The sequence below is a fragment of the Cheilinus undulatus genome, linkage group 6, assembly GCF_018320785.1.
Source record: "Cheilinus undulatus linkage group 6, ASM1832078v1, whole genome shotgun sequence".
In the NCBI taxonomy this organism is placed as follows: domain Eukaryota; kingdom Metazoa; phylum Chordata; class Actinopteri; order Labriformes; family Labridae; genus Cheilinus; species Cheilinus undulatus.
The window spans coordinates 11,689,096-11,715,465 of record NC_054870.1 but is presented as its reverse complement, the minus strand read 5'-3'; the positions used below and the strand labels follow the sequence as shown (position 1 = coordinate 11,715,465).

At 40.4% G+C, this 26,370-nt stretch overlaps 1 protein-coding gene across 1 annotated transcript in view; it reads left to right on the top strand.

The window, feature by feature from the left end:
* The window catches only part of dntt (deoxynucleotidyltransferase, terminal), a 181,157-nt gene that overhangs the window by 92,441 nt on the left and 62,346 nt on the right, over window positions 1-26,370 (top strand). The window contains exons 9-10 of the mRNA XM_041790217.1: window positions 20,945-21,193; window positions 21,594-21,677. Of these exons, the coding sequence (XP_041646151.1) occupies window positions 20,945-21,193; window positions 21,594-21,677 (333 nt within the window). The remainder of the gene's footprint in view (window positions 1-20,944; window positions 21,194-21,593; window positions 21,678-26,370) is intronic.

Sequence of the window (26,370 nt, the reverse complement as noted above, 5' to 3'; positions counted from 1 at the left end):
TTTGGTACATTGTGAACACTATTCTTTGGCTTCTCACAGTGATTTTGCTGACGTGATGAGGGGGAGGTAACAGCACGAAGGGAGTTTCATAAGAATGCTGTTACCTCAAAGACTTTAGGAGGGTGCCAAACTGCAGAAAACTGAGGTCCCACGTAATGATGCACAGAATGAAGCAAGGGGTGTCAAACTCAAGGCCCGGGGGCCAAATCCAGCCCATAGCACATTTATATCCGGGCTACCAGATCATATATCTTTATTATAGCTGGCCCACTGGTATGAGGTCTGCAGATTTCCTCCAATATAAAAATGTAAAATAAACCTTGATGATTTAAAATATCCTTGTTAAATCATAAAACTTAGCAAAAGTAAGGTGTAGACAATCATCAAAAAAAAAAAAAAAAAAAAAAAGTCAGGGATGTGGGAAAAGAAATTTGTGTTTTCATTTCACATTTTTAATTTTGCAATTATGGCTTAAACTTATGGTTTTGACTTTTAACTTCATATATTGACCTTTTCAATTCATAATTTTGACGTTTTATCTCATATTTTAACCTTTTAGATTCCCAATTTTATTTTAATCCCATGTGACCTTTTAAACTCATGATTTTGAATTTTTTTTCTTATTTTTAAAACTCATTATATTACATTTTATCTCATATTTTGTATTCTAGAATCACAATTTAATTTTATGTCATATTATTTCTTTTAAACTCATGATATTGAACTTTATTTCATATTTTGACCATTAAAACTCATCGTTTTGAATTTTATCTTACAGTGTGACCTTTAAAACTCATCATTCATGTTGCTAGCTCATACTTTTGCCTTTAAAAACATTATTTTGACTTTTAATTTTGTGTTTTGACCTTTTTAACTAATACGTTTGACATGGTATATCAGAGTATGAGCCTTTAAATCTATTATTTTGACTTTTTAATCTCAAAATAAGTGTTAGTGCTAAGTTTTATATTTTCCCCATAATTCACCACTGGTGAAAATGAGGTTGACAGTTTATGGTAAAATGTTGGCCCTGTTAGGCTCTCAGGTTAGACCTAAATTCAGAATCCGGCCCTGCTGTCAGTGAGTCTGACCCCTGCTTTAAAGGGATACTTCAACATTTTGGCAAATTCGCCCATTGCCATAATCCCTATAGTCTTAGTAATAGGTCTGTTTCCTTTAGTTGTCAGTGCACGCTGTTTCTAGATCTGGGGGGCTGATATGCCAGCTGCTCAGCTAACGCTGTGGAGACCTATGGTATTTTCAGCTTTCCCTCATCAAACTCATCAAATACCCAATCCAACCACTCCAAAACGCTCTTGTGGACAAGTTGTGACCTGCACATTCACCACACTACAAAATAATAATGTATAACTATGTAACGTTACTACTTTCTTGAGTGAACCACTGGGCGGAGTGACACAGTACGCACCTCAGGCAGTGCCGTAGTTACTTGGTTTCACCTGGAGTATCATCGGCTGGACGACTCTGAGTCTCTCCTCAGCTCCTGGCTGTTCAGCAGCCTCGGCCTCTCTTCTTGCTCTCTCTTCTTCCAAAACCTGCAACTCTTCTTCTGTGTGTTCTAGCTCAAATAAATATGGGTGTGGGTCTTGGTTGGTTGAAAAAAAGTTGTCCTCGTTGTCCATAACAAAGTCCGCCATGATAAGACTTCGGCCTCTTCTCAAGTTTTGTCGATGGAAGTCCCTGCACTAAACGTGCGCTTTTGAAATCACCCCGCCCAGCAGCTGTGTCTTGAGTGTAGTTCCGGCTTTGTGTTTGCCTTTAAAACAACTTTGTCTCATAATGTTCCATGATTATTTCATAGTGTGGTGAATGTGCAGGTCACAAGAGCGTTTTGGAGTTGTTGGATTGTGTATTTGATGAGTTTGTTGAGGGAAAGCCGGAATACCGTGGGTCTCCAGCTGGCATATCAGCCCCCCAGATCTAAAAACAGCTTGCACCGACACCTAAAGGTAACAAACCTATTACTAAGACTATAGGGATTATGGCAATGGGTGAATTTGCCAAAATGTTGCAGCATCCCTTTAAGGCTGGGTAATATAATCTTGGATTTTTATCTGGATAAACATCCAGCTTGTGTTAAAAACCTTTGAGCAGGACTGGGGAAAGTTAGATCCAAAATAGCAGGATTAATCTGAATCCTTGGAGGGCTGAATTTAACAGAAACATAATGTCATAAAGTATTATACTCTGCTGTGGATTTTCTAGTAAAACTTCACCAGCAGAAAATGTGTTTTGAAGGATGTACAATTGAAGATTCTCTCACTGCTAAGTCCAAGTTGCATGTTTCAGTAATAAGACAAAAATCGAGTTGGACACTTTTCCATCATTCAGAGCGATTTTCTGAAAACTCACAGCAGTCTTTTTTAATAAAAGGTTAGGGAAAAGTGGCTCATGGCTCTGCCAATTTTGCAGCTGTAATGGAAAGAGACTGGGAAAAGGTGTGTGAATCTGGTAAAAGAGCAATAGTCGGCTGCCATTCAGTGGGTTGCTTTAAGAACTTTTGGCTGGGCTCTCAAGGACCATCTGCAGCCCTGTAGTTCCCCTTAATGGAAAATGGATCCTTTAATGGAAAATGGGCGAAAAAGAAGAGGTGGGAAAGAGAGAGAACAGAGAGAGACAGACAGACGGAGACTACAGAGTGACAGAAGCTGATTAAAGCAGAGAGAAAGCGAAGAAGAAGAAAGTGAGAATGTTGAGAAAAATGTGCCAGTGAGAGATAAAACCCAGCGTGACGATGTTAACGGCAGGCTTTGTTTACATCCACACATAATAGTTTAATTATTTGTTCCACTCAAATGATGACAATTATTTGCAGCTAATGTCACAGTAATGTGACAAATATCAGTGTGCTCCAGAAGTGTTTAATTAAAGCTCGCTGCTTGTTAACACTTTTATTTAATTACATCAAACAGAGGTCTTCATCACAATCATGGAAACACAAGTCCAGCTGGTTCATATTCAGCCTCGCTGCATGCAGACCTTTAGCTCTATAAACACAGATGAGACGGGAAAACTTCAAAAACTTCAGAGTAGAAAAGATGAGGTCCCCGTAGAGCTCACTATTGTAGTAGTTGTGCTGCTATCAAACAGATAACCATGCATCAGGATGAAGAAATGACCAAGGAACACTTTTAACAGGTTTGTGCAGCAAATAAATGCTCTCCAGAGCAGCAATTCTTTTTTTGCTCAATGAGTTTGAAAGCCTGCCCTCGACACGGACATGTAGTTTGACTTCACATTACCAGGCCTGCCCATGGAAATGGCTTGGCCATGGAGAGGCTCAGTAGGCCATCCCCTGACGTAGTTTGCATCACGTAGTGCTGATCAGTAGCTCCAGTGCTAGCCTCCTGTCTAACATTTACCACATTTTCAAGTGAAAGTTATGTTTGAGGGTCTAATGTTCCCTGTGAAGTTGCCTTAGTGTCTTTATCCATCCATCCAGCCTCTTCTTCCACTTATTCGGGCCGGGTTGTGTTGATAGCAGGTTAAGCAAGTCAACCCAGACATCCCCCTGCCCAGCGACACTTTCCAACTTCTCCTGGGGGATCCCATGGTGTTCGCAGACCAGACAGGATATATAATCCCTCCAGTACATTCTGGGTCTTCCCTGAGGTCTCCTCCCAGCTAGACATGCCTGGAAAACCCCCAAGAGAAGGCATCTAGGAGGCATCCTGATCAAATGCCCGAACCACCTCAACCAGCTCCTTTCGATGAGAGGGATTCCCTCCAGATGTCTGGATTCTTCACCCTATCTCTAAGGGTGAGCCCAGCCACCCTGCGGAGGAAACTCACTTCGCCAGCTTGTATCAGTGATATCATACTTTCGGTCATTACCCAGAGTTCATGACCATAGGTGAGGGGTGGGAGGTAGATTGACTGGTAAATCAAAAGCTTTGCGTTCCTGCTCAGCTCCCTCTTCACCACAACAGTTCAGCACAACGCCCGCAAACCCACTGACGCTGCACCGATCCACCGGTCAATCTCACACTCCCCTTTACCCTGACTCATGAACAAGACCCTAAGCTACTTGAACTCCTTCACCTGAGGCAGAGACTCAGTCCCCACCTGGAGGGAGCACTCCACTATTTTTCCGGCAAAGAACCATGGCCTTGGACTTGGAGGTGCTGACTCTCAAACCATCCCAATGCCTGAGTTCCCCCGCTGTGGAAGCCAACAGAACCACATCGTCTGCAAAAAGCAAAGATGGAATTCTGAGGTTCCCAAACTGGAAACCCTCCATCCCCCTCCTCACTTCTCATTTCTTATCCTTACTCTGGTGTAGGTCATGGCTTACAGTAGCAGTGATGTCTGACATTATGAACCAAGTTAATTAACCTGACACCAGAAAACTCTTGCCAAAGCAGGTCAGCAGAGGAGCGAAATCATCTTTGCCATCTTGATAAGTTTTCAGTGTTTGTTCTTTGCTCATTACTTGATAAAAAAATGAGTTCTAGTTTTGATAGAACTGCCAATTTACCCCAGATACGTCCAAGCTAATTGCTTACAAGCAGCCATTGCATTCAGCTTACAGGATAACTAAACCATTACCATAGCTACCGCCTTGTTTTCCTTAAATGATGCTGATTGGTCCAAACCGTGTTTGATGCGGCACAAACAATGTATAGATTGGAGCTTTGCCAAATAGATTTGCCTGATGACAGACATGGAGTCTGGCAAATCCAGACTAGGCATAGTGCGTAGGGCATGGATCATCAACTGGCAGCCCGAGGGCCAAATCAGGTCCCCCAAAGCTTCCTGTTCGGCCCCCAGAAGATCATTCAGTTCAGAAAAGGAGGAAAAGAATCTGTTGTGGTTCAGTTTTATCTTTAGGCTTTAATTGTCAGCTGCTATTAAATCCACCTCAAAACAGTTAGTATTGAAATAGTTGTAGAATGACTTAAATTTGATCTGTTTTACATAAATTTCCTTGTCAGCCATTATTAGTAAATATTTCTTTAAAATGGGTTAAGACAGGCAGAAATATTGCAAAAAAAAGTCCAGATTAAGTGATGTAAAGGGGCTAGAGAGTGGCAAAAATATGGGATATTTGTCAAAATGGGTCGTGGTTCACAGGGACAAAAATTTGCTGGAACATTGGTGAAAAATGGTTAAAATGTAAAAAAAATAGTCAAAGAAGCAAAAAGACGCAAAAAAGTATCAAAAATGGGTAAAAAGAGGCAAAAATAGTGCATAAAAGTAATGAAAAGGGGTTAAAAAGTGAAAAAAATTGATGAAAGTGGCAAAAATGGATACAAGAGTGGCGCAAAGGGGATAAAACATGCAGGACAAGTGGTTTAAAAGGGGCTTAAGAATGGAAAAAATTGAGATAAAATCAAAAATGGGTTGAAAGTGCAAGAAATATAGCAAAAATAGCCTGGCAAAGTAGTGGAAAGGGGTTAAAGCACAAAATATGTGAAACAAAATATATGAAAAGTGGTAAAAATGATCAAAAGTGGGTTAAAAAAGGGGCAGGAAATGCTATAGAAATGGCTGAATCAAGAAGTGAAAAGGGGTTAAAAAGTGTCAAAAATGAGTTAATATTGGTGCTAAATGACAATTGGGGCGACCCCCTTCTCTGGGATTTTCAGGGGCCCAGCCAGTTCTGTGGGCAAGCCTGTCTCCTTGTGGCCTGCTGTATTATAGATAATAGGGATAGATGTCAATGGTAATGACTCAAAATGTTTAAAGGAAAATACAAATACTAATACTATAATATGTTATTCAGACTAAAAAATTTACTAAATTTTTGTTTATTTGATGGTCCGGCTCCCAGAGTCTCTGTCAAGACTAAATCTGGCCCTTGTGCAAATGTACTTGATGACCCCTGGCATAGGGCCCATCACCCTAAGACAGCAAATTGTAGCGAGAATACTCACAATGCTGGGAGGAATAGAGGAATATTCACCCTCTGCCATGACTTTCAGTCATCCTGTGAGACCATGGGTGCTTCCGCCATGACAGTCCACATGTAGTGAAGTCAATGCTTTGCATCACCGTGTCTCCATGGAAGGAGTAATCGGCGAATTAGATTTTGGGAGTGATCCGGATCACCGTCTGGATCCAGGAATGTTTCTATAGGATTCTTCACTATTGGGAGATAGGGCTGATGGTGGAGGTCTGCGCTCTCTGAGTGCTTTAGCTTGTGAATTTATTATGAAACTTCATAAATTCTACTGCCCTGGTTCTAATCAGGAATTAACTGATGTTGACGAACTTCCTCGCATAGATCAGCTTTTAAAATCAGATCGCAGGTAAAAATAAATAAAGACAAGTACCAAGGTTGTGTCAAACGACAAAAAAAGGACAAGTGACAAAGTAAAATTTGTGTAATTATGAGTAACAGATGAAAGAGTGGTGCAGGCGAGTTTTTACTACATTCAGACATCAAAATAATTTCAAAAAAGATCTGAAAACATGACATTTTTGTGCTTTTTTAAGTATTGGTACATGATAGCTGTGGTGTCAGACTACAAGTAAACTATTGGTTTACAAATTTCTCTCAAATGAGAATATGTTAAGATAATAAGTCACTTCATACAAGATGAAACACTTGGATATTACTCCCATTATAGACATTATGGCACAACACAACACGGCATAACACCACAATACCACGCCTACCATACCAAAACCACAATAACATACAGAATGCCCATGAGCCGTATCACACAGATCTGCATGAAAAAACAACATAAGGAAATAAAAAGAGGAAGAAAAAGAAAATAATGGACCAGATAAGAGACTATGGACTGTGTCATTTTAAGAGAGTGCTGCACATTCTGTAACAAAAAAAGCCAGGGACAAGGTGTGAAAGGACTTTCTTTGTCAACACAGTATCCTTCCTCAGATAAATGAGTATTTGAAGAGGGTCATGAGAGGAGACAAGTGTTTGATGAAGAGCAGGACCGCTCTGCCTGGTCTGGCTGTCGGCTGCTTTTTGTCATCTCTGGGTTTAAAAATAAATCTCCCCCCTCCCTCCATCACACCTCCACAGGGCTCCACTCCTTCAGACGTCCATCCCGACGATAATTACCTCCTACTTACTGTATCACGGGGAGCTTTTGACACTCGCAGCCACTTACTGAACAGGGTGAAGGTGTGAAAGTGAGTGAATGTGCGGTGATAAGGAGGTAGAATGATGTGAGATGGTGAATTAGGCAGAAGGGCAGGTGTTAAAGGAGGCTTTAGGAGCTTCTCAGCAGGCTGGATGGACGAGGGCAGCAGAGGGGACAGGTCTGTAGGGACGAGGACACAAGAGACAATGATTAAGTGAGGGTAGCAGAGGTTGACTCTAAGTCGTGTAACCTTGTCATCTGCAATCAAGCCCCCGGGGGCCCACGTGTCTTCACTCAGGACTAATATCACGAGCAGTCCCTGCACCCCTCTTCAGCCTGCAGGGAGTTAAAAATACATCTATCCACAAATGTCCTTGTAAAATCGGGTTCATCATTTTTTTCTACCCCCCCCCCCCCTCCTGCTGATATTCTGAAAGCATAACTTGGGGGCAGAGGCAAGGTCAGCCACCAGCTTCAGAGGCAGACAGATGAGATTCAGCTTGGCCCTGGTAATAGCAACAGAGAGACGGAGTGGCCCATGTTTCATCCTCCATCCATCCATCATCTCTGCCTCTAAACACTGTAGAACTTCTACTTCTGAAGGCCAAGCTTTGTATGCAGTACCGCCATTATAATGTGATTCAGCTCAGGCTTTTATTGTTCCGATTTGGTCTGAGTCAGTGCGGTTAGGGATCGCAGAGTTTCCCCTGTGGTTGAATAAGTGATTCAGGCAGAGCTGCCCGTACAGCTTTGGGGTTATTTTGCAGTCACATGGAGTTAGTCACTCTGAGATCCAAACACAAGCGGAGCACTGAAGGCTACTTTGACTGACATTGAGAGGACGCAAATACCCCTGCACTTTAATTTCAGCTATCAGTCTCTTTTATTCCAGTGAAGCTCAGAATCAAAGTCAAAGCAGAGTTCAAATGGTCTCCGCTAACTGACGCTAATCTGTGACTTGAAGGCCTGTTTTGAAGTCTTTCTGTGAGTCAGAGAGAATGAGAGATGAGATCAGAGCGCCTCATGTCTCGACACCATCGAGCCTGTCCTCTGAGTGCAGGTGGCTGCTGCCAGCACTTATCTCTCTCCACTGCAAAAATGCACCAAGAATATGGATGTATTCAAGAGGCTGATGCATTTGATTTTATCAGAGGAACAGGCAATAACAGTCAGCATCTGCATTAGATCTCTGAGACATCATCCTTGAAGATTAAGGCTGAAGGTAGCGTGATAATACTGATAAAATGAGGTAAAGCTACAGTAGGCTATGGAATATTTGCTCTGCCTTCACTAAAACATCACTAATCCTACATCACACATATTTTTAAATGAGTACTTATGGTGCCTTAAATATTTCCAGCAGTTTCAAATTCAAGAAGCTCTTCATCTTTTTACAAATCACTGATCCAAAAAAGTTGGGGCATGTAATCAATGAGAATTAAACCAGAATCCACTGATTTGCAAATCCTTTTCAACCTTTATTCAAATGGATGCAGCACAAAGACAAGATATTTAATATTAAACTGAGAGAAGTTTTTTTCTGAAATATACACACATTCTGACTTTGATGCCTGCAACAAATTCCAGCAGACTTATGACAGGTACAAGAAAAGATGGATTTAGTTCCCAAAACACCTGGAACACTCCATAAATAAGAAGGTTATACGGTAACAGCTGATTGAGAACCAAATGAGAACTCCTGAAAGGCTCTGTTAAGGTGTAAGGTGAGATATCACCATCTACAATCCATAATATCATCAAAAAGAGTAGGTGAATATAGAGAAATCTTTGCACATGAGAGCAAAGGCTAACATTAAGGATGTCCTTTTATGTTCAATTACTGCCACTTAAGCTTAATGTTGCTTCTGTTGACCCATTATTGCCACTTTTAACCCCATTTTACACCAATTTTTTTCCCATTTTAACCACATTTCACCATTTGATATGCCCAATTTTGGTAGTTTAACCAATTATTGCCAATATTTGCCTATTTTTTTCTCAGTTATCACTTTTTTTTGCTAGTTTAAATCCATTTTTATCCCATTTCATCAAATTTCCACCCATTGCCATTTCAGCCACATTTTAGCTCCCTTTTATCACCATTAATGCCCATTTTTTCCACTTCTAACCCATTTCTGCTACTTTTAAAATTTAACTTCACCACCTCTTATCAACCCATTTTAGCACTAAACCGTTTTCATGATCTTTTTAACAAAAGGGTTTTACATTTTTAAGGCTTTTTTCTACACACATGAATAAATACAGTTAATTGTTTCTTTGATAAGAGTGGTTATTATAATTAAGGTTAAATATAAAATATGGGTATCACAGCTTAACTTCACAATAGACCATGGTTTTGCTGACCTCCATAAAGCCATAAAGCTCTCCTATTTATCCCCCTTTATGGACAGCCTTGTCTGCACATGACTGTTCTTGATTGTGCATGGATGTGTTCAACCACCTCCAGGTACAGTGGGGGTCCCCAGTCTCTGGCACCTTTATTATGGGGGTCGCAGGCTGAAAAGGTTGAGAACCCCTGGTATAGACAATAGACCATAACCTCAGTGAACCATTACAGCCCTAATATGATGTTTATACAGCACTTTAATTCTACAAATTTTATTTTCAAATGATGATAATGATGATTTTTTTGCAGCATAGTTAAAATAACAGTCAATTATTTTACATGCAATATTACTTCCCAGACTATGCCTTGAGTGTTTGATTATCACAGCATACTGAGTTATTTTTCTTTTTAAGATTGTTTTTTGGGCTGCAGTGCCTGTGTTCAGATAGGGCAGAGAGAGAGAGAGAGGGCAATGACAGCAGCCTCCATGTATGGACCCAACCATTACTATCATGTAGCATAATCACTGTTTTGACTACCTGCAGCTTGCACTAATGGAGCTTCTGTTTGTGTCTGAACTGTCATTACTCTGTCAGTAATGCAGTTACTGTCATACTAATCTTACTCTGTTTCTTCAGTTATTATTCATCCCTTTAAGGCATCATTTCTCTAACATGCATCCCCTTAATATTTCATAATACACTTAATGTACTCTGTTTCTTTTCTTTTATTCTCTGTACTGTGATGTTGGAGCAACCTGGCACAAGAATTGTCTTCAGGATTAATAAAATTCCCTCCTATCTCATCCATTTACTTATATAGCATTAAATCTTTTGGAACACATGCTCCTGTCATCCAGCAGCGTAAATATAAGAGAAAAATCTCAAATATAGAAAATAAAAGCCCAGATTTTACTGCACAGTTTGGAAAGCCACGTTCCCTTGATCCTTTTTTCTTTCAGCGCTCAAGAGGCGAAGCTGTGGGGGAAAGATTATCTTCCTGCTGTCCTCCTCTGTAATTCCCTCTGTAAACAGTTCTGCTGGAATAAGCTTACTCTCAGATGCTCGCTGACATTACCTGCTGCGTGGGAGATGATTACAGAGCGCTATTGGGCTAAACAGCCTCCGGCAATGCTGAGACGGGAAACCTGATGACATCCTGTTTTTATGCAGGATTTGTGAGCGTACTGTATGTGTGTCAGGCAGACGGAGAGGGAGACTCCAGCGAGCGCGTAGGCAGGAGGGCGGCAAACCTCGTTCTAAGGGCATCCATATTCAGCTACTTAATGGGCTGTGCTGCTGTCGCTATAACTCATTAATACTTTCCTCTGAAGGCATCACAATGATCCAGAGCTGAAGGAAACACTCTGCCAGGAGGCCCCAAAATATCCTCCTAAATATGAAGTGACCTACATTTCAGCCTCGCAGATGAGATGGGTTGCAGACCTTCTTCTGCGACTTGTCTCAAGTGCGTCTCTGAGGGATTTTAATTTCAGATTAGTCACTGTTTAAGAGCTTTAATGCTGTCATTCTGGGTTCATTATCTAAGTGGGTGCTGTCACTGCCGTTAGCTAAGCTATTACTGAACGTAGAGGGGTCTTTATGAATCCCTCTGCCTGTTTTTCTATGACGAGGTGAATGGTTATCTGTAATTGCAGAGGGAAAGCGGTCCAAGGGTGCAGCAGAGGGTGACAAAAAAATCTTCAGCCTCAGTTTGAATTTGAAATGAGTCAGACTCTGAGGAGGAAAAGTGAAGAGGACGATGGTGGTTTCAATTCCCATTTGTCCACTTAGTTTTTCACTTTAAGATCCCTAATGTAGCACAGGCGTCTTTTCTACCTGTTTTGTGCCCAGCAGCAAAAGAGCTTGAGCTCTGCTGCTAGCACTCATGTTTGTCTTAAAATGAGGAGTGATTGGGTATGAAGATTGCATGTTACTGTCTTTGAACAAGAAAAAAGAAAAGTGAAAGAAAACAAGTGTGCGTTAGACCAGTGGTTCTCAACTGGTGGATCGGGACCCAAAGGTGTGTCGTGGAGCAGTTTACAGTGGGTCACAATGAGGAATGGTGGTTGAATTCCTCAAGTCCTTATTGGACATGCATCGATACCTTTAATTTTACCATTTTACTGTGAAATTGGGTACATTTAAATGTTTGATCAATATTTCAACTAATGTAACTCCTCTTCTTGCAATGAATGGCTACTTTTCCCATGCTAATGAGGGTATTTCTCAATGTCTTTGGAAAACTGGCCAAAATAGACATGTAATGATGGGGAAAGAGGGTATAAAATTTGTCAGTTTTCTCACTTTCCTTTTTTATATCAGATGTTTTGGTCCAATCATGCTTCAAACTGCAACCTATTCAGTTTACTTAACATGCATAGTTGAAATTTTTTTGAAAACTTCGGTTGCGATCTGTTGTAAGACAGACTGGTGGGTCCTAAGGCCGGACCAGTTGGAAACCACTGCTTTACACCACTCATTCAAGAAATGGAGGGAATATGGCACATGTGTGGATCTCAGGCCGTCCTCACAGACTAAGTCATGATGCAAGAAGGAGACTAGTGAGAGAGACAACCAAGACACCTATGACTACTCTGAAGGAGTTACGAGCTTCAGCAGCTGAGATGGAGAGACTCTGCAGACAACAACTGTTGCCTGGGTTCTTTACCAGTCAAAGCTTTATGGGAGGAAACTTATATTAAATCTTGACTAGAGTTTACCAAAAAGGCATGTGGGAGACTCCACAGTCAAGTGGAAGAAAGTTCTTTGGTCTGATGAGACCAAAATCATTCTTTTTGGCCATCAGACAAGACACAAAAACTGCACATCATCACAAACACACCATCCCCAGTGTGAAGCATGGTGGTGGCAGCATCATGCCATAGGGGTGCTTCTCAGCAGAGGGCTTGTAAAGGTAGAAGGCAAAGGTAAGAGAACTACGGCTTTGGAGATGATTTGTTTTCCAGCAAGCCAAATCATGCAGAGAAAGCAACACAGAACTGGTTTACAGACAACAAGGTGAATGTTCTGGAGTGGCCAGTCAAAGCCCACACCTCAGCCTGACAGAATTGGTTGCGTTGACATCCACCAGGAATCATTTAGGAGTACACATGAATCGTGCTTGAATCCAGTAAGCTTGTGTTAACACTGATCAAGTAAACAGGACTTCAGGGGGGAATGTTCTGGGATCTTGGTCTGAGCTCCTCATGACAATTATGTAAAACCATCCTCAAGCCAACCTTTGAGCTGAAATTATGCACCGTGAAACATGTAGACAGCCATGACTCTGTGCCTCCTCACCTGATAACTGGTACAGTATGCAGAGACCATTCAAGTGCTGACTGGGTGTTTAATGTTTTGTGATTAACCTGAGTCAGTGGCTGGACAGGCTGAGTGGCTGCTGGCTGCACTCACTTCCCCAATTATTGCTCTTTAAGGAGAGTGCAGCAGATTTATGACCACTGAGAGGAGAGTAGTATCCCAACAATTACGCTAGGCGCTGGAATTAAATTGACAATTTGTAATCTTAATCGTCTTAACACTCCCACATCCTGGGAGAAGCATAATCAGCTGGGGCACGGCTCAGAGGAAATCAATTCATGGGCTCTGTGTCTTTTTCTTTCTGCCCCTCCTTCTATCTCCTCGTTCATCCTTTTTCTTAAAGGTTGAGTATCTTATTCTCTTACTCTTCTGCTTCCTCTTCATTTCACTGTCTCCTCCAATAACAGATTTGTTTCTCTCCAGTGGACCTCTCTCATTCTCTCTCTTCAACAAACTGACATCTTACTTGGCAGAGATTTCCATTATCCAAGGAGTGTGACCACTTATCAGGGAATAGGCCTCCATCATGTAGTACGGCTGACTGGAGGCTCGTCTCTATTGAATCTAACACTTAGCCTCTTCTCTTTCACCGCTGAGGGCTCAAATTAGACTGATGACAAGTCTGAGCAGATGTTCACACAGTGTTTGGCATCTATACCCTCATGACTTCTTCTGTTCTCAGCCCTGACAAAAAAAGTTACCGTTTTTTTCAGGCTCCATTTCACCAATGAAGATCACTTTACTCTTGATTAATGCAATCATTGGACTAATACGATTACCTTCACTTCCACAGAAGGTGTGGATACCATGTGGAGGCAGCTTGCCTTTTTTCACTACTTTGACATATTTGGTGACTTTGTGGCCTAAACTGTAATGATTTAGAACAAATACAAACTATTTCACATTATATTTGTTCTTTTGTAAAAAACATTGTTTCACCCCCATGGGGAGTGATGTCCATCCAACCATTTTCTATACCGCTTATACTGTTCCATATCGCAGGGGTGCTGGAGCCTATCCCAGCTGTCATCGGGCGAGAGGCGGGGGAACACCCTGGACTGGTCGCCAGTCAATCACAGGGCTGACACATAGACAGACAACCAGGCATGCTCTAATTCACACCTACGGGCAATTTAGACTCACCAATTAACCTAATGAGCAATTTTTTTGGTGGTGGGGGAAGCCGCAGTACCGGAGAGAACCCACGCGTGCACGGGGAGAACATGCAAACTCCACACAGAAAGGCCCTGGCCCTGACCAGGAAGCGAACCAGCAACCTTCTTCTTGTGAGGCAGCAGCGCTAACCCTTGCACCGCAGTGCCGCCCACATAGTGATGTCTTGGAACTAAAAATTGGCCTCAAATTATTAAAGAATAGTTCACTGAACTTGTTAAAGTTTAAACAACTGTACGTTCTGAAGGAAAAATGTATTTCAGTAGCTGCGTTTCCATTACCCTTAGATATGCGCAAAATCTAAATAATGCAATAAAAACCTGATAATGGAAACTTCTGAATTTCGAAAAGCCTCTCAAATATCACTAAAAAGTTTTTACACTCTCATGAGGAGGTTTTCAGATGTTTTGATATAGAAATATATCGCAAAAGTGCAATGGAAACACTTTTTCTGCATTTATACGTCACAGGTTGTGACGAATGGTGTCACATGACCAGTTCACGCCGAGACAACATGGTGTGGTATGTGTGGACAGCAGCTCTGCATAAAGGGTTACCCATTTCTGTGTGGAGAAGAAATGCTTTTTTAAGGAGAAGGAAACATTTCTATAAGGCAATGGTTCTCAAACTGGGGTCCGGGGACTCCTGGGGATCCACGAGCCACAGGCTGGGGGTCCGCAAAATGAATAAAGTAATGCCATGTCATTAAAATGCAAATAATAACATGTAAGGACCACAGCGCTATCAAACAACCATACTAAATCAAAGACTCCTACATAAGTCAGCACTGGGCCAGTAAAAACTCAGATATTATCAGATATCACTAAATCTATCATCAGCCACTGCAGGTCCAGCTAGCAACGATGGATAAATATTTAAGTCCATCAAGTGATGCTCGACTCAAACTAGCTAAACTGAGAAACTATGATGACAGCTATTCTGAGTTTGGTTTTACTGAGAACAGCGACAGAAGACCAAAACGTGTCGTGTCTTCATGTGTTTCAAATGAATCCATGAAGCCCGCCAAGCTAAAGCGTCATCTGATAACAAAGCCTGCAGAGTTTAAGGACAAAACAAAAGGTTTTTTTTTCCAACAAAAGAGTGAGTAATACATCTGCCAGAAAACACAAATGGTGAACCACATCCTCAGAAAAGCTCAGAGGGATTCTGATTTGGCTGCTCAAAGAAGAGCAAAAGTAAGAAGCCACATTCAGTTAGACAAGAGCTTGCATCCAGTTTAAAGAGATTAAAATCAAGCATCTAGGAGTACAGATGGCAGTTAGCATATGTTAAATCAATATGAGGGGTATGCAGGGGTCCTTGGAAAATTTTTCTGCCCTGAAAACAGCTCTATAGTATGGAAAACAGCTCTGAAAGAACTGGGACCAAATGTTTTCTTTTAAGAGTAAAATTTAATTCAATTTTATTCAAACTTACTCAGATAAATGGATTATGTATCTTTTCTTCTTCTTTTCTTTTTGCATCTCCCCGTTCCCTTTGTAACACATCCCTCTGTTCTCTTTCTTCCTCTTCTTTCTATACCTCCCTCCTTTCTTTTTCTGTAGCTTTCCCTTTTCCTTTCTGTCTCTTCCTCTCCAATGCGTCTTTATCTTCATCTTCTCTGCATCTCACTCTTAGTTCTTCCTCTTTTTTCGGCATCTTCCTCGTCTCTTTTTGCACCTCTCTTCTATGTTTTGTATCTTCCTTTCTTTCTACCCATTTCTTCCTCTTCTCTCTTCTTGTATCTTTTCTCTTTTTTGCATTTCTCTGAGATTATATTTTCCTGCAGCTCTTTGTTCTCTATCCTTCTCTTTTCTTTGTTTCTTTATCTGTCTCTTCTCTCCTACCTCATCTCCCTCTTCTTTTCTTTGTCTTTATCTGCCGGTTTTATATTTCTGTATCTCCATATTTTCTCTCTACATCTCCCTCTTCTCTTTTGTGTTCTTCTTTCTCATTTCTGCATCTCCCTTTCCCAGTTTTCTGTGTTTTCATCATCAGTCTTCCTATATTTCGTCTCTCTCTCTTTCTGCATCTCCCTTTTGACACTGTCTGCAGTTTCAGCTTCTCTTTTTTCTGTAGGTCCCTCTTTTATATTTTTGCATCACTCTCTTTCTCTTTCAGCATATCCCTCTTCTCTCTTTCTGCGTCTTTCTCAGGGTTTCATTTTGACAAAAAGTTTTGAGACATTGTGTGAAAAAGTCACATCTTTTTGTCATGTCTTTAAGTGTTCAGTTAACCAAGCAGCTGTACATGCAAAGTTTTGAGTGTCAAGGATGAACCAGAGATAAAACCATGTAACTCTCAATTATCCCCTGAAAATTCCTCTCATTGCTCTGCTGGCTACTTTTTTTTTTATCATTGCAAATACCAAATCTTTTCACAACCAAGGATTTTTACCTCTTCATGTTCTTTCTCCATGGGCTTTCTGTCTAAAACCCTTTATCTCTAAGAATGTGAGGAATCTGTTTATTTAAAAGCTCCATCAAGAAAAGAAAAATTTGGTAAAATAAATAAATAAAAACCAGGAATGTTTCTATTAGAACTGCAGCACTGACTATCTGTGTTGAGATTTCAGTGATGGTTTTTAAGTGTCTCTGGTAGAGCTTCTGCTTTAAATGACAACATATGGTTAAAAAAGAACCCAGTGTTTTTCTTTGCTTTCAACTAAGCCGGTTTCTCTGTTTCTGTGCGCTCCCCTACATGTAAGGTAACAGATGAAGTGACTTTGTTTCATGTCAGATCAATTCTTAGTGAGACAGAGTACGAGACAATATTCAGGCAGTTCTTTGAACTTTTACTGGGTAAAATTGACAGCATATATGGCAAAAGTACTTGGTGAGATGTCATCAAACTTTCTGCAGCTCTTCACTGATAAAAGAGGAAGCATCCTGAAAAAAGCAGGCACACCAGAGCTGTCAGAAATCACACCATATCGATACCTGTGTTGGTGCAACGGCAACAAAAACTGAAGTTTGGGGAGATTTGGTGAAGAAATGTTGACAACTCATCTGTTCAGTTCAGACAGTGCTCCCTCTCTCTGGCTTCTTAGAATAGGAGCTGTTGTGTTTTTAGTTGACTATCAATTACTGAAATTTATTCTTTGAAAATGTGACTGAGGTTTTTACTTTTGACAACATGAAGACTAGGGGTATAAATCACCATTTTCATCTGGATGTGATTAGGATATCTGTTATTAATTTCACAAAGTCTGCCTTAGTATAATTAGAACCAGAGCACTGAACTCAGACTCTGTTTGAACTGGATTTTAATTATTGTGATTTTCTGACAATTGTGGTCTCCTTTGGGTGCTTTAATGTGCCTTCAAAGACATTAAAATGGGCAGAGCTTTCAGTTGCAGTAAAAACTATCTATTCTAACGATTTTATACATTTGCATTTAAAAAATGGCTTGACAGCGCCGGACAGAGCTACATTAATCAAAATTGGTACCCAAATATATCATGTCCAGCCAAAAAAGTCTCATATTGCCATGGTGAAAAGTATAGGCACCAAGTTATCAACAGATAAAGGTCCAATTTTTGACCAAAGGTGCTACAATCTTACATTAGGACCTCAGGGATTTTATCTGATTCACTCCAGATTTTTTTTTTTTTTTTTTTTTTTGCACAATCTTGACATGTCGTAGATCTAGCGTTATTAAAAACTTGACTTTTCTCCCTTTGGTGTGTCCAGGGTCTAACCGAGAAGTTGGATGACAGTTCTGGCACTGTGCCAAACAAACAAACAAACAAACAAACAAACAAACAAAGAAAAAAACAAAATTGATAAATGATCTACACTAACAGCCTAAACACAGTCATATTCAAAAGCTGACAGTTACTCACAGCACCCCCTTCTGCCAACAGGAAGTCATTATTCTGGATTATGAATTCTTATTCCTTAATGGTCTAAATCGCTCTAAAAATTGTTGCAGAACATCCAAACACCTGTGCCTCACTACAGTCAAACCCTGTAACCCTGGTGCCATTGTGATGCATTGAACGCCATGAAACAGGAAGTTGTTTTTAAAGACCTCGACATACTCACACAAGCCCCGACCATCACACAAGACCCAGCCAATAAGTCATGTAATTTTGATGGCTGGGCATGGCTAAATGGCTGAAAGGTGGACAGAACATAACCAACCCCTGAAGCATGTTCAGCCTAGAATTTAGGAAACTGATTGGTGTATTATTTCCTCTTCACTGTAAAAACAAATATGTGGCCCAATGTAAAAAAAAGTTAATGTTTCAGAGCTTTTTGCGTTGAGGGGCCCTACTTAATACTTCACGTTGCCCTTTAGTTTAGATAACATGCTCATAGCTGAAAATGCTGAGTTGGTAAAAAAAAAAAAAAAAAAAAAATCACTCATATATACTTATCAAATGGCCCAACTAAAGCAGTTGAGCCAGATGTTGAAGTTGATCCCCCAGAAAACTTTGGCTCAACTGATATCTGAATGTTTACGTGATATATATTACATAGTAAAAAAACACCTTATGATTTGTTGTATTAACTAGTTCAGTTTTCAGAAGTGCACCTCGTAGTTCATTATTAGTTCACTTTACAGTAATCATGTTGGCTTTTTTACAGTGCTGGACTGAAAGTCTGCCACTTTGATTGGAATTTCAAATAATGCCTGTTTAGGTTGATTCACAGATCTACATTGAACAACGTCCACCAAGGGGGTTCTTGTGATCTGGCTAATTGATTTCACTCCAATTATGAATCCACTTCACACAATCATTACATTTCACTGAAAGAAAAAAAAACATCTCTGCTATGTTTTGACAGTTTCATTGCTGAAATGTTACAGACAACCAGTTTTTTTTTTTTTGTTTTTGACAAAAAGAAGAAAAACCTCTGCTTTACTGCTAAGTACCAAAATTTTATGATTAGCTGCCAACTTCCTGTGTTGAAAAATGAAGCCAGTGTGGAAGTGCAAAACCTGCAGCTCCTCCAGTGTCTCCATGAAGATGAAGCTGACTTTTACAACAGAAGTGATCATGTCTTCAGTGTGGCTCAACAGAGAAATGTCGTCAGAAGAGTTCATGTTGTAGTGGAAGCACACTGCACTGAGGGGTAAATGCTGTTTTGTACTTTTTAAACAATAGAAAATTAAAGACTCCTTATTAACTGACCACTCTGAAACAACACCACACAGAACATCTCCATCCTCATCATCTTGGCTGCTTGCTGCTTAAGGTCAGGGTGGCACACAGCTTGGCAGAAGCTGTAGAACAGGTGTTCATTTTTTAGTTTTTAAATACAGGCATGTAAAGGAAGAGCAATCTTCTGCTTTTCAATCAGTTTGATTGGACCGTTGAGGGGTCGATCCATATCATTGACATGTTTCACCCTTCCTTATGACCAACACTTTAAAACAAAGATTTAACTGAAAGTGTTGTTGAGATCCAAACTGAACCCTGGAGCTTTATTCCAGTGACTGAATCTTCTTTATTCTAATAACATAGAAAAGTATTTGACATCTTTGGTATTATAATGAGACAGTACTCATGTCTTACACTGCTTGGACCTAATTACTTCAAACATGGCATCACTTCTGTGGAGTCTGTCTTGGAAAATGATAAATGGAGTTATTTGATATGTTTTAAGGGGGATCACTATCTTCCTTGCTGGCTATCTCTGTACTTTTAACCTTCTGTCAGCCAGTATCTCTGCTCTGATCCTCTGTTAGGAAGAGGATCAGCTCTTCTTGGCTGCTCTGAAGTCTGGGCTGGAGATGAAAGGTGACCAGCTTTAAGCTGTCAGGGCCCTCGGGTGCTTACTGAAGAAACATACACAGGCTGTCCTCCTTCAACTCTGAAGCCAAACTAATGCAAGAGGGCCTTTAACTTTCCTGCCAGAATTTCCAAGAATTACTTCCAATTAGCTTAATTTAAATATGTATTTCATTAAAGTTGTGATGTTTCATGGACCCGTTTATCCTGTTACAGGATCATACCTGCTGTATTTAGTTTATATACTGTAGATGTTCTGTGTTGATTTGTTTGTTTGCAGGCTACATTAACACTTTTTGATTACTAAAATCTTGTCACTTGCTAAAAATAGATGTCTGTGGGTAAGGATGCTAGTTCTTTGGTAATTCTGGTTCAGAGGAAATGTTTTCAGAGGGTATTTTCTGTCACATAACGTGTCTAACATTGTTATACACAGAGAAATATGCAGGAGTGCATGTACAAAATGACTCAATGATGTCCAGTGTTCACCAGTTAATCTGTGTAAACACATCAATAAGTATCAGCAATTAAGCAAAGAGTTTTTCTCAAGAAACTGACCTTTGTTATGCTTTTACCTTGTAAGTACTGTCTGAAGCTGAGGTGTCGTTACTTCCTGTATGGTTAAAAAGAACATCATTTTTGAAACTATTAGTAGATCAAAAGTTATTACATTAGCTCAAACATGGAAAAAAAAAGCTTTCACCAAAGGATGGGCATATCCTCATGGCCCCAGTCAACCTTGTGTTTTTCTGGTTGTAGTGCCTGGTGAAAATGTTTGGACAAAGCTTATAGAGTTCTTCAAAAATGTTTAGGAAGTTCTTACACACATTTTAGGTATAGTTTCACTGAAATTTTAGGTATGTTTAGCAGATTTTGGAAAGGAAAATGTTCAAGAAATTCAGATGTGTAAGTGTAAATTTGGTTGATGCTTGGCCTTTAAGGCCTTGTGGTCAATCAGCAGACTGATTCCACCATCCCTCTCTCAATGGCTGACACTATTTCTGACTGACTGAAGACCCAATAACTTGCCAATTGGCCGACATAATCAAAACATCTCTAAAACCAGTCCAGTGCTGTATTTCCTGCAGAAACAGTACCTTTAGAAGATTTGTGGACTCCATTTTTGGTTAGAACTACCTCCTTGTTCAAAGACAAGGCTGAGCTTTCACACTGATCAGCCTCTATTTAATTGAGTGGGAGAAACTAGAAATGCATTAGAAACAGAAGCCCAGCAGTGCAGGGGTTAAACCTGTATTTCACATTTATACCTTATTTCTCATTCCAGGGCATTCTGCTGTTCTCTGACTACCAGGCCTCCACCTTTGATCAGTCCAAGCTCCCCTGCCACAGGTTTGAGGCCATGGACCACTTCGCGAAGTGCTTCCTGATCCTGCGGCTGGAGGGCAGCCAAGTGGAGGGGGGTCTGAACATGGCAGAGGGGGACAGCAGGGGCTGGAGGGCAGTGCGCGTGGACTTGGTGTCGCCACCCATGGATCGTTACGCCTTTGCTCAGCTGGGCTGGACCGGCTCCAGGGTATGAAGGATTACACACTGACTGACAGTGAGCAGTAGCTGCAGGACTCCGTGGGAAGAAAAGAAAGTAGAGTTAGTGCATTTCATGAGTATCATTCATCCCTATGTGTGCCAGCAGCGTGCTGAAAAATATGCTACAAAGCTAGAACAACTTCAAGGTTGACGTCTCTATAGTCTCTATTTCATCAGAAAGGGATTTTATCCAGGCCGGCCTCTGTGGAGACTATGAAATATTCTATAAGAATATCAGAAATGTCAGACATTGAATACCTTCATTCTGATGGGATTCAACCACTATCAGTGCTTCAGGTAGAAAACTGCACCCAGGCAGGTTTTGTCCTTTATGTTTTAATAAAATCGTTAAACTCCTGTTTGAATTCTTTCATTCTTTTTGTCCACAGCAGTTTGAGAGAGACCTGAGGAGGTTTGCTCGAACCGAGCGGAACATGCTTTTGGACAACCACGCACTGTTTGATAAAACTAAGGTATGCATTTGATTTCTTTGTCAGTCAGTTTAGAGCACACAAAAGCTGGTAAGGATTTTCTTCTTGTACTTTCTTTCTTGACCCTTCAGACCTAATGCTATCTTTTAACCACTGTGACTCGCCTGGACTTATTGGCTTAAAAAGCTTGTAAAACATCAACGCTGTGGTGCACAGTCAAGCTCTAAACATCCTTTTTTCCCAGACAACCTGGGCTTTAAGAATACACTTATCTTCCCATCCGGCCCCCAGAGCATCATCAAATTCATTTTCTTCTTTGAATAAACTCCTGAGAGATATTAGAACAACTCCTAAAAACAATTTAGATTGAAAAAGTTTCATAAGGAATGACTTCATGTTTTATCCATTTTTCAGAAATCCACTTGTCAGCCATAATCAGCAAATACTATGCATGTCAAAGACGAATTTATCAGTCCATTCACCATTGAAAAAAAAAAAAAAACTAACTGTGGTTATATGTCAACTATATTTTCCTGCTTAAGTTTTTCACATGTCACTACATGGCATATTAGCAACAAACCTATTGATGGACAACCTGGCAAAATATCTCAATCACCCCCTTGTGGCCGGCTGTGATAAAGGGACTGATCTCACTGTTGGAGACTAAAGATTGCTATATTTGAAAGAAAATAAAAAATATTAAAATAAAAATATGTTAATTAGACCAATTTAAAAAATCCTTTAGTTCTATCAAAAGTTCAGCCCACCCAGGGGCGCAGGGGGCCTGGTGATTTAAGCCACGCCCCATGTATGCAATTGGCCTGGGTTCGAATCCAGCCTGTAGCACTTTCCCACATGTCTCTCCTCAGCTCTCTCATTCCTGTTACCAATTCTGTCCACTGCCCTCTGCTATCAATAAAAGCATAAAAAGCCCCAAAATAAAACAAGTTTAACCACCAAAGTGCCTGTAGAGGAAAAAGCTGGCCCTTGTACAAATGTAGTTGATGGCCCTGCACTAAGACCTTTGTTGCACAAACTTGTTGTCCCATATTTAGGGGACCAAAAAGCAAAAAAAAAAAAAAAAAAAAAATCATTAAGGCACAAAAATTCAGCAGAATATTCACACACACACACACACACACCCCCCCACACACCCACACACACACACACACCTATAAAAGACACTGGTGTTAATCTAATAAGGACAATCTGTATTAATTTGAAGAACTTCCATTAAAAACAGCTTTAAATGAAATTTAATATGCAGCAAAAATCACTTATCTACTTTCTATTCTTTCCATTAATTCTGAATTAACCAGCAAAACATTTTGTATGCAAAACAATACAAACTGCATGGCTGAAGCACTGCAAACAAAAGCCGAGTATTCATCCAAATAATCTCACTGATAACTTTTGGAAGTTGACCTATAAATGTGTGGAGATTCACAGTGTTTTTACTAAACCTGAAGCTACTGTTCAAACCCACATTATTTTAATTTGTGTGAATTTAAAATAACGAAAAAAGAGGACGGTTCCCAATGTTTGTGTGTAGATTCTCTCTCAAGTATTAATTTGCCTCTTTTATTATTGCTGTAGAGGCTGTCCAGCTACCAGTAATGAGCAGTTTAATAGGGGGGGATTTTCTTCTCTTAGTTGCTCATTTATTCCCAAATAAACAGTTTGCATGTTCTCCAAGCTTCTCTCCATTGACTGTGATTTTCGCCCACAGTCCAGAGACAAGCTTGTTAGGTTAAACGGTGACCCTTATTGATAGTAGGTGGGATAGTGAGTGTAGATCCTTGTTTGTCTCTATAAATAAGGAACGTGGTGGACTGGCTGTCTACAATAAGATACAGATAAGTGGACTCCTACAGGTTTGGTTTGGACATTCCTGTTTGATTTTTGTCATTCTTTTTTATTTTTAAGCATTTCTTCTGCAGCATGAAGCTTATTTTGTAAATGTGGGTTCATGGTTATTGGAAAATAGAAAGTGACAACCTTGAGATTGGCAAACAACCATGAGGACATGCCATCAAGGACTGAGATATAACAGTCGTGATTTTTGTGAGATTATTAAGCATTTTAAGTGAAATGGAAGAGTCATAATTCTGAGAACAGGATGGTGGTATGCTCTTATGTGATTTATTTATTTATTTATTGCAAGGTTTCTATTGATAAGTGTTCTGGTTTTGGCATGCTTGAATATTTCCATAAACAAATCAAATTGAAATGCCTGAATAAATACAGCCACAAGCTTGTTAACTTTAAGGTAATAGCATTCAGAGGAGTTCAAGGTTCATTTATAATTTTCCAAATGAATTAAACTCATTTTATTTACCTTACACAGGGGAAAGCAGAAAAAAATCAATTCACAGAAAGCAATTTCATCACCAATTAACTCTTTGTCTGCTTTAAATGCAAATGCTAATAGGGTTCTGTTTAGAAATGTGTCACCTTTGTGGAGACCGTGGACTTAATTGGCTTCATGCAGCGTAAAACAGTCTATAGGTATTTTTTTGTTCCTACGGTTCAAAGTCTCAAGCAGCGGTGTAAAACCTGAGGTGTTAAGGTGGAAAGTCCTAATTGGCTACCTATGACTGAGGCAGGCCTTCACTGTGGCTCAGAGATAAATATAGACATACTGAGGAGTTGTTTTCCACAGGTAAGAGGTGTGATGAGCTCAGGGGCAGGGAAGAACAACAGCAACAGTTTCTGCTCCTTGTATGCAGGGAATGAATCAGGGAGTGACAGGTGATATAATTAGGACTAAACTCATCGTGAGAAAGTCAGTACACATTGTTAATAAAGCACATTGTGCTTGTTCTGGAGACTACAGCCAAGAAATGACATCATAGAAACTGAAGTAGGAACTGCAGAGAGCACACAAATGAAAGAGCAGAGCAGAGTGCTTTAAAACACAGAGTGTTGTCTGTGTTGTTTCAGATTTTTATTTCAATTTGTATTTTATTTTGTTTAGCCTACCTCTCTTAATATGTTTGATTATAATCATTCTGCAGTTTAATTTCTAGTGTTTCCTGTTTAATTTTGTGGTTTTACCAGCCTTGTACTCCTGTGTTTTTTTTTCCTGATTGCTCCCCAAATTCAGTTTTATTGTCTTTCTTATTTTATTTTGTCATTTTACCTCCCCTGTGTTTCTTTGGTCCCTCTTCAGTAATCAAAGGCCCCGTCTCAGCAAAACCCTCACCCCTCACACTTAGGGCCAATTCCATTTATACCCCTTAATCTTTCCCCTTTGTCTACCCCTTCCCCTTGAAATAGAGTGTTAATGTGTAGGGCTCAAAACCTTCCACTTGATTGCTGCTCATCATCAAAGCTGATAAACAGCTGCGTCATCAGAAGTGACAATAAAGCTTCAGCCATCCTGTTCATACTATGGATCTCTGTTGATCTTCTCCATACATTTATACAGTTAATAGCACCTCCTTCGTAGTCCACAACTTCACAAGTGAACGCAGAGCATGGTGGGAAATTCATCATTCCCCTTGGTTTTAAGTGTGGCTCTGAAAAATCTTTGTTTCAAGGGCCATGTCCTCGCCCTAGTCCTCGATTCAAAAGAGAATCAGGACACCCCGTCACCTGACATGAATGTGCAAAACCAAGGGGAAGAACTAAGATAAGGGCTAAAGAGTAGAAATGGGACTGACTGTTCTACATTCTACATTCATGCATTTGGTCCATGTCAAGGCGTGGGGTTGCCTGTTTCTTATTGACATGGAGTTTGTATGCCCCCTTGCATCTGAGGCCCTTCTCTTCCTCCCACGGTCCAGAGTCATGCTCATCGGGCTGATTGGTGACGATTTTAAAATCTGAAACAGTTTTAAAAACATGGGATACCACAGACATATGCACAATTTCAAACTATTTTTTATCCTTATTCCTCTGAATGAACACACTAGACAACTCAGCCAGACTGTCAGATCACTGGAGACCACTCACCTGCCGACCTTCCAGCGACCTCGCATGATCACGTGACTTCAGAAAAAAAACAGAAATGGATGTTTGCTGAAATACCCTCTTGATGTCCCTCCACAACAGGCTGTCCTGGCATGTGCTACAGGTGCAGCAAAAATCATAAAACAAGGGAAAGACCCATGAAATCCAGGCTGGAATGAAGCTATACTTGTGTTCATGGTTGTGAGAGGTGAAAGTACGTATGATCTGCTGGTGACGCTGCCCCGTCTGCTCACTCTCATTGGCTGTTGTGGGTACTCCATCAGAGAGCTCTGCGAACTAGAATCGTAAATATCAAACATGTTTTATGTTTAAGATTCGGGGTCTGGGAGGATATGACACGATTTTGAGCACTAAAATAATTGTGTTGACACCACACACACGCAAATTATGTAGACAAATTATCATTTGCAACACGTGCCACTCGGGATACACCCCCACAGTCAATGTGGGAGGCAAATCTTGCTTGAAATCTGGCTCAAAATCCTGTAGTGTGTGGCCGGCCTAAGGCTGAATGATTTATCATTTTACAACTGCATGGCAATGCGCATATGGACATGAAACATTAGTTATATGACCTAAAGCAAATCATGCTGCCACTCTCTGCATTGTTGGACATAAACCAAACTCTGTTTTTTTTTTTTTTTCAGATTTTCTGACTAATTTATCAAAATTCTCTCTGACATGACCATCAGCAGTCAGAGAGCTGAGCCATGTGAGAGTCTGCATGTCTCCTCCTGCATGTACATTCAGCACTGGTGGA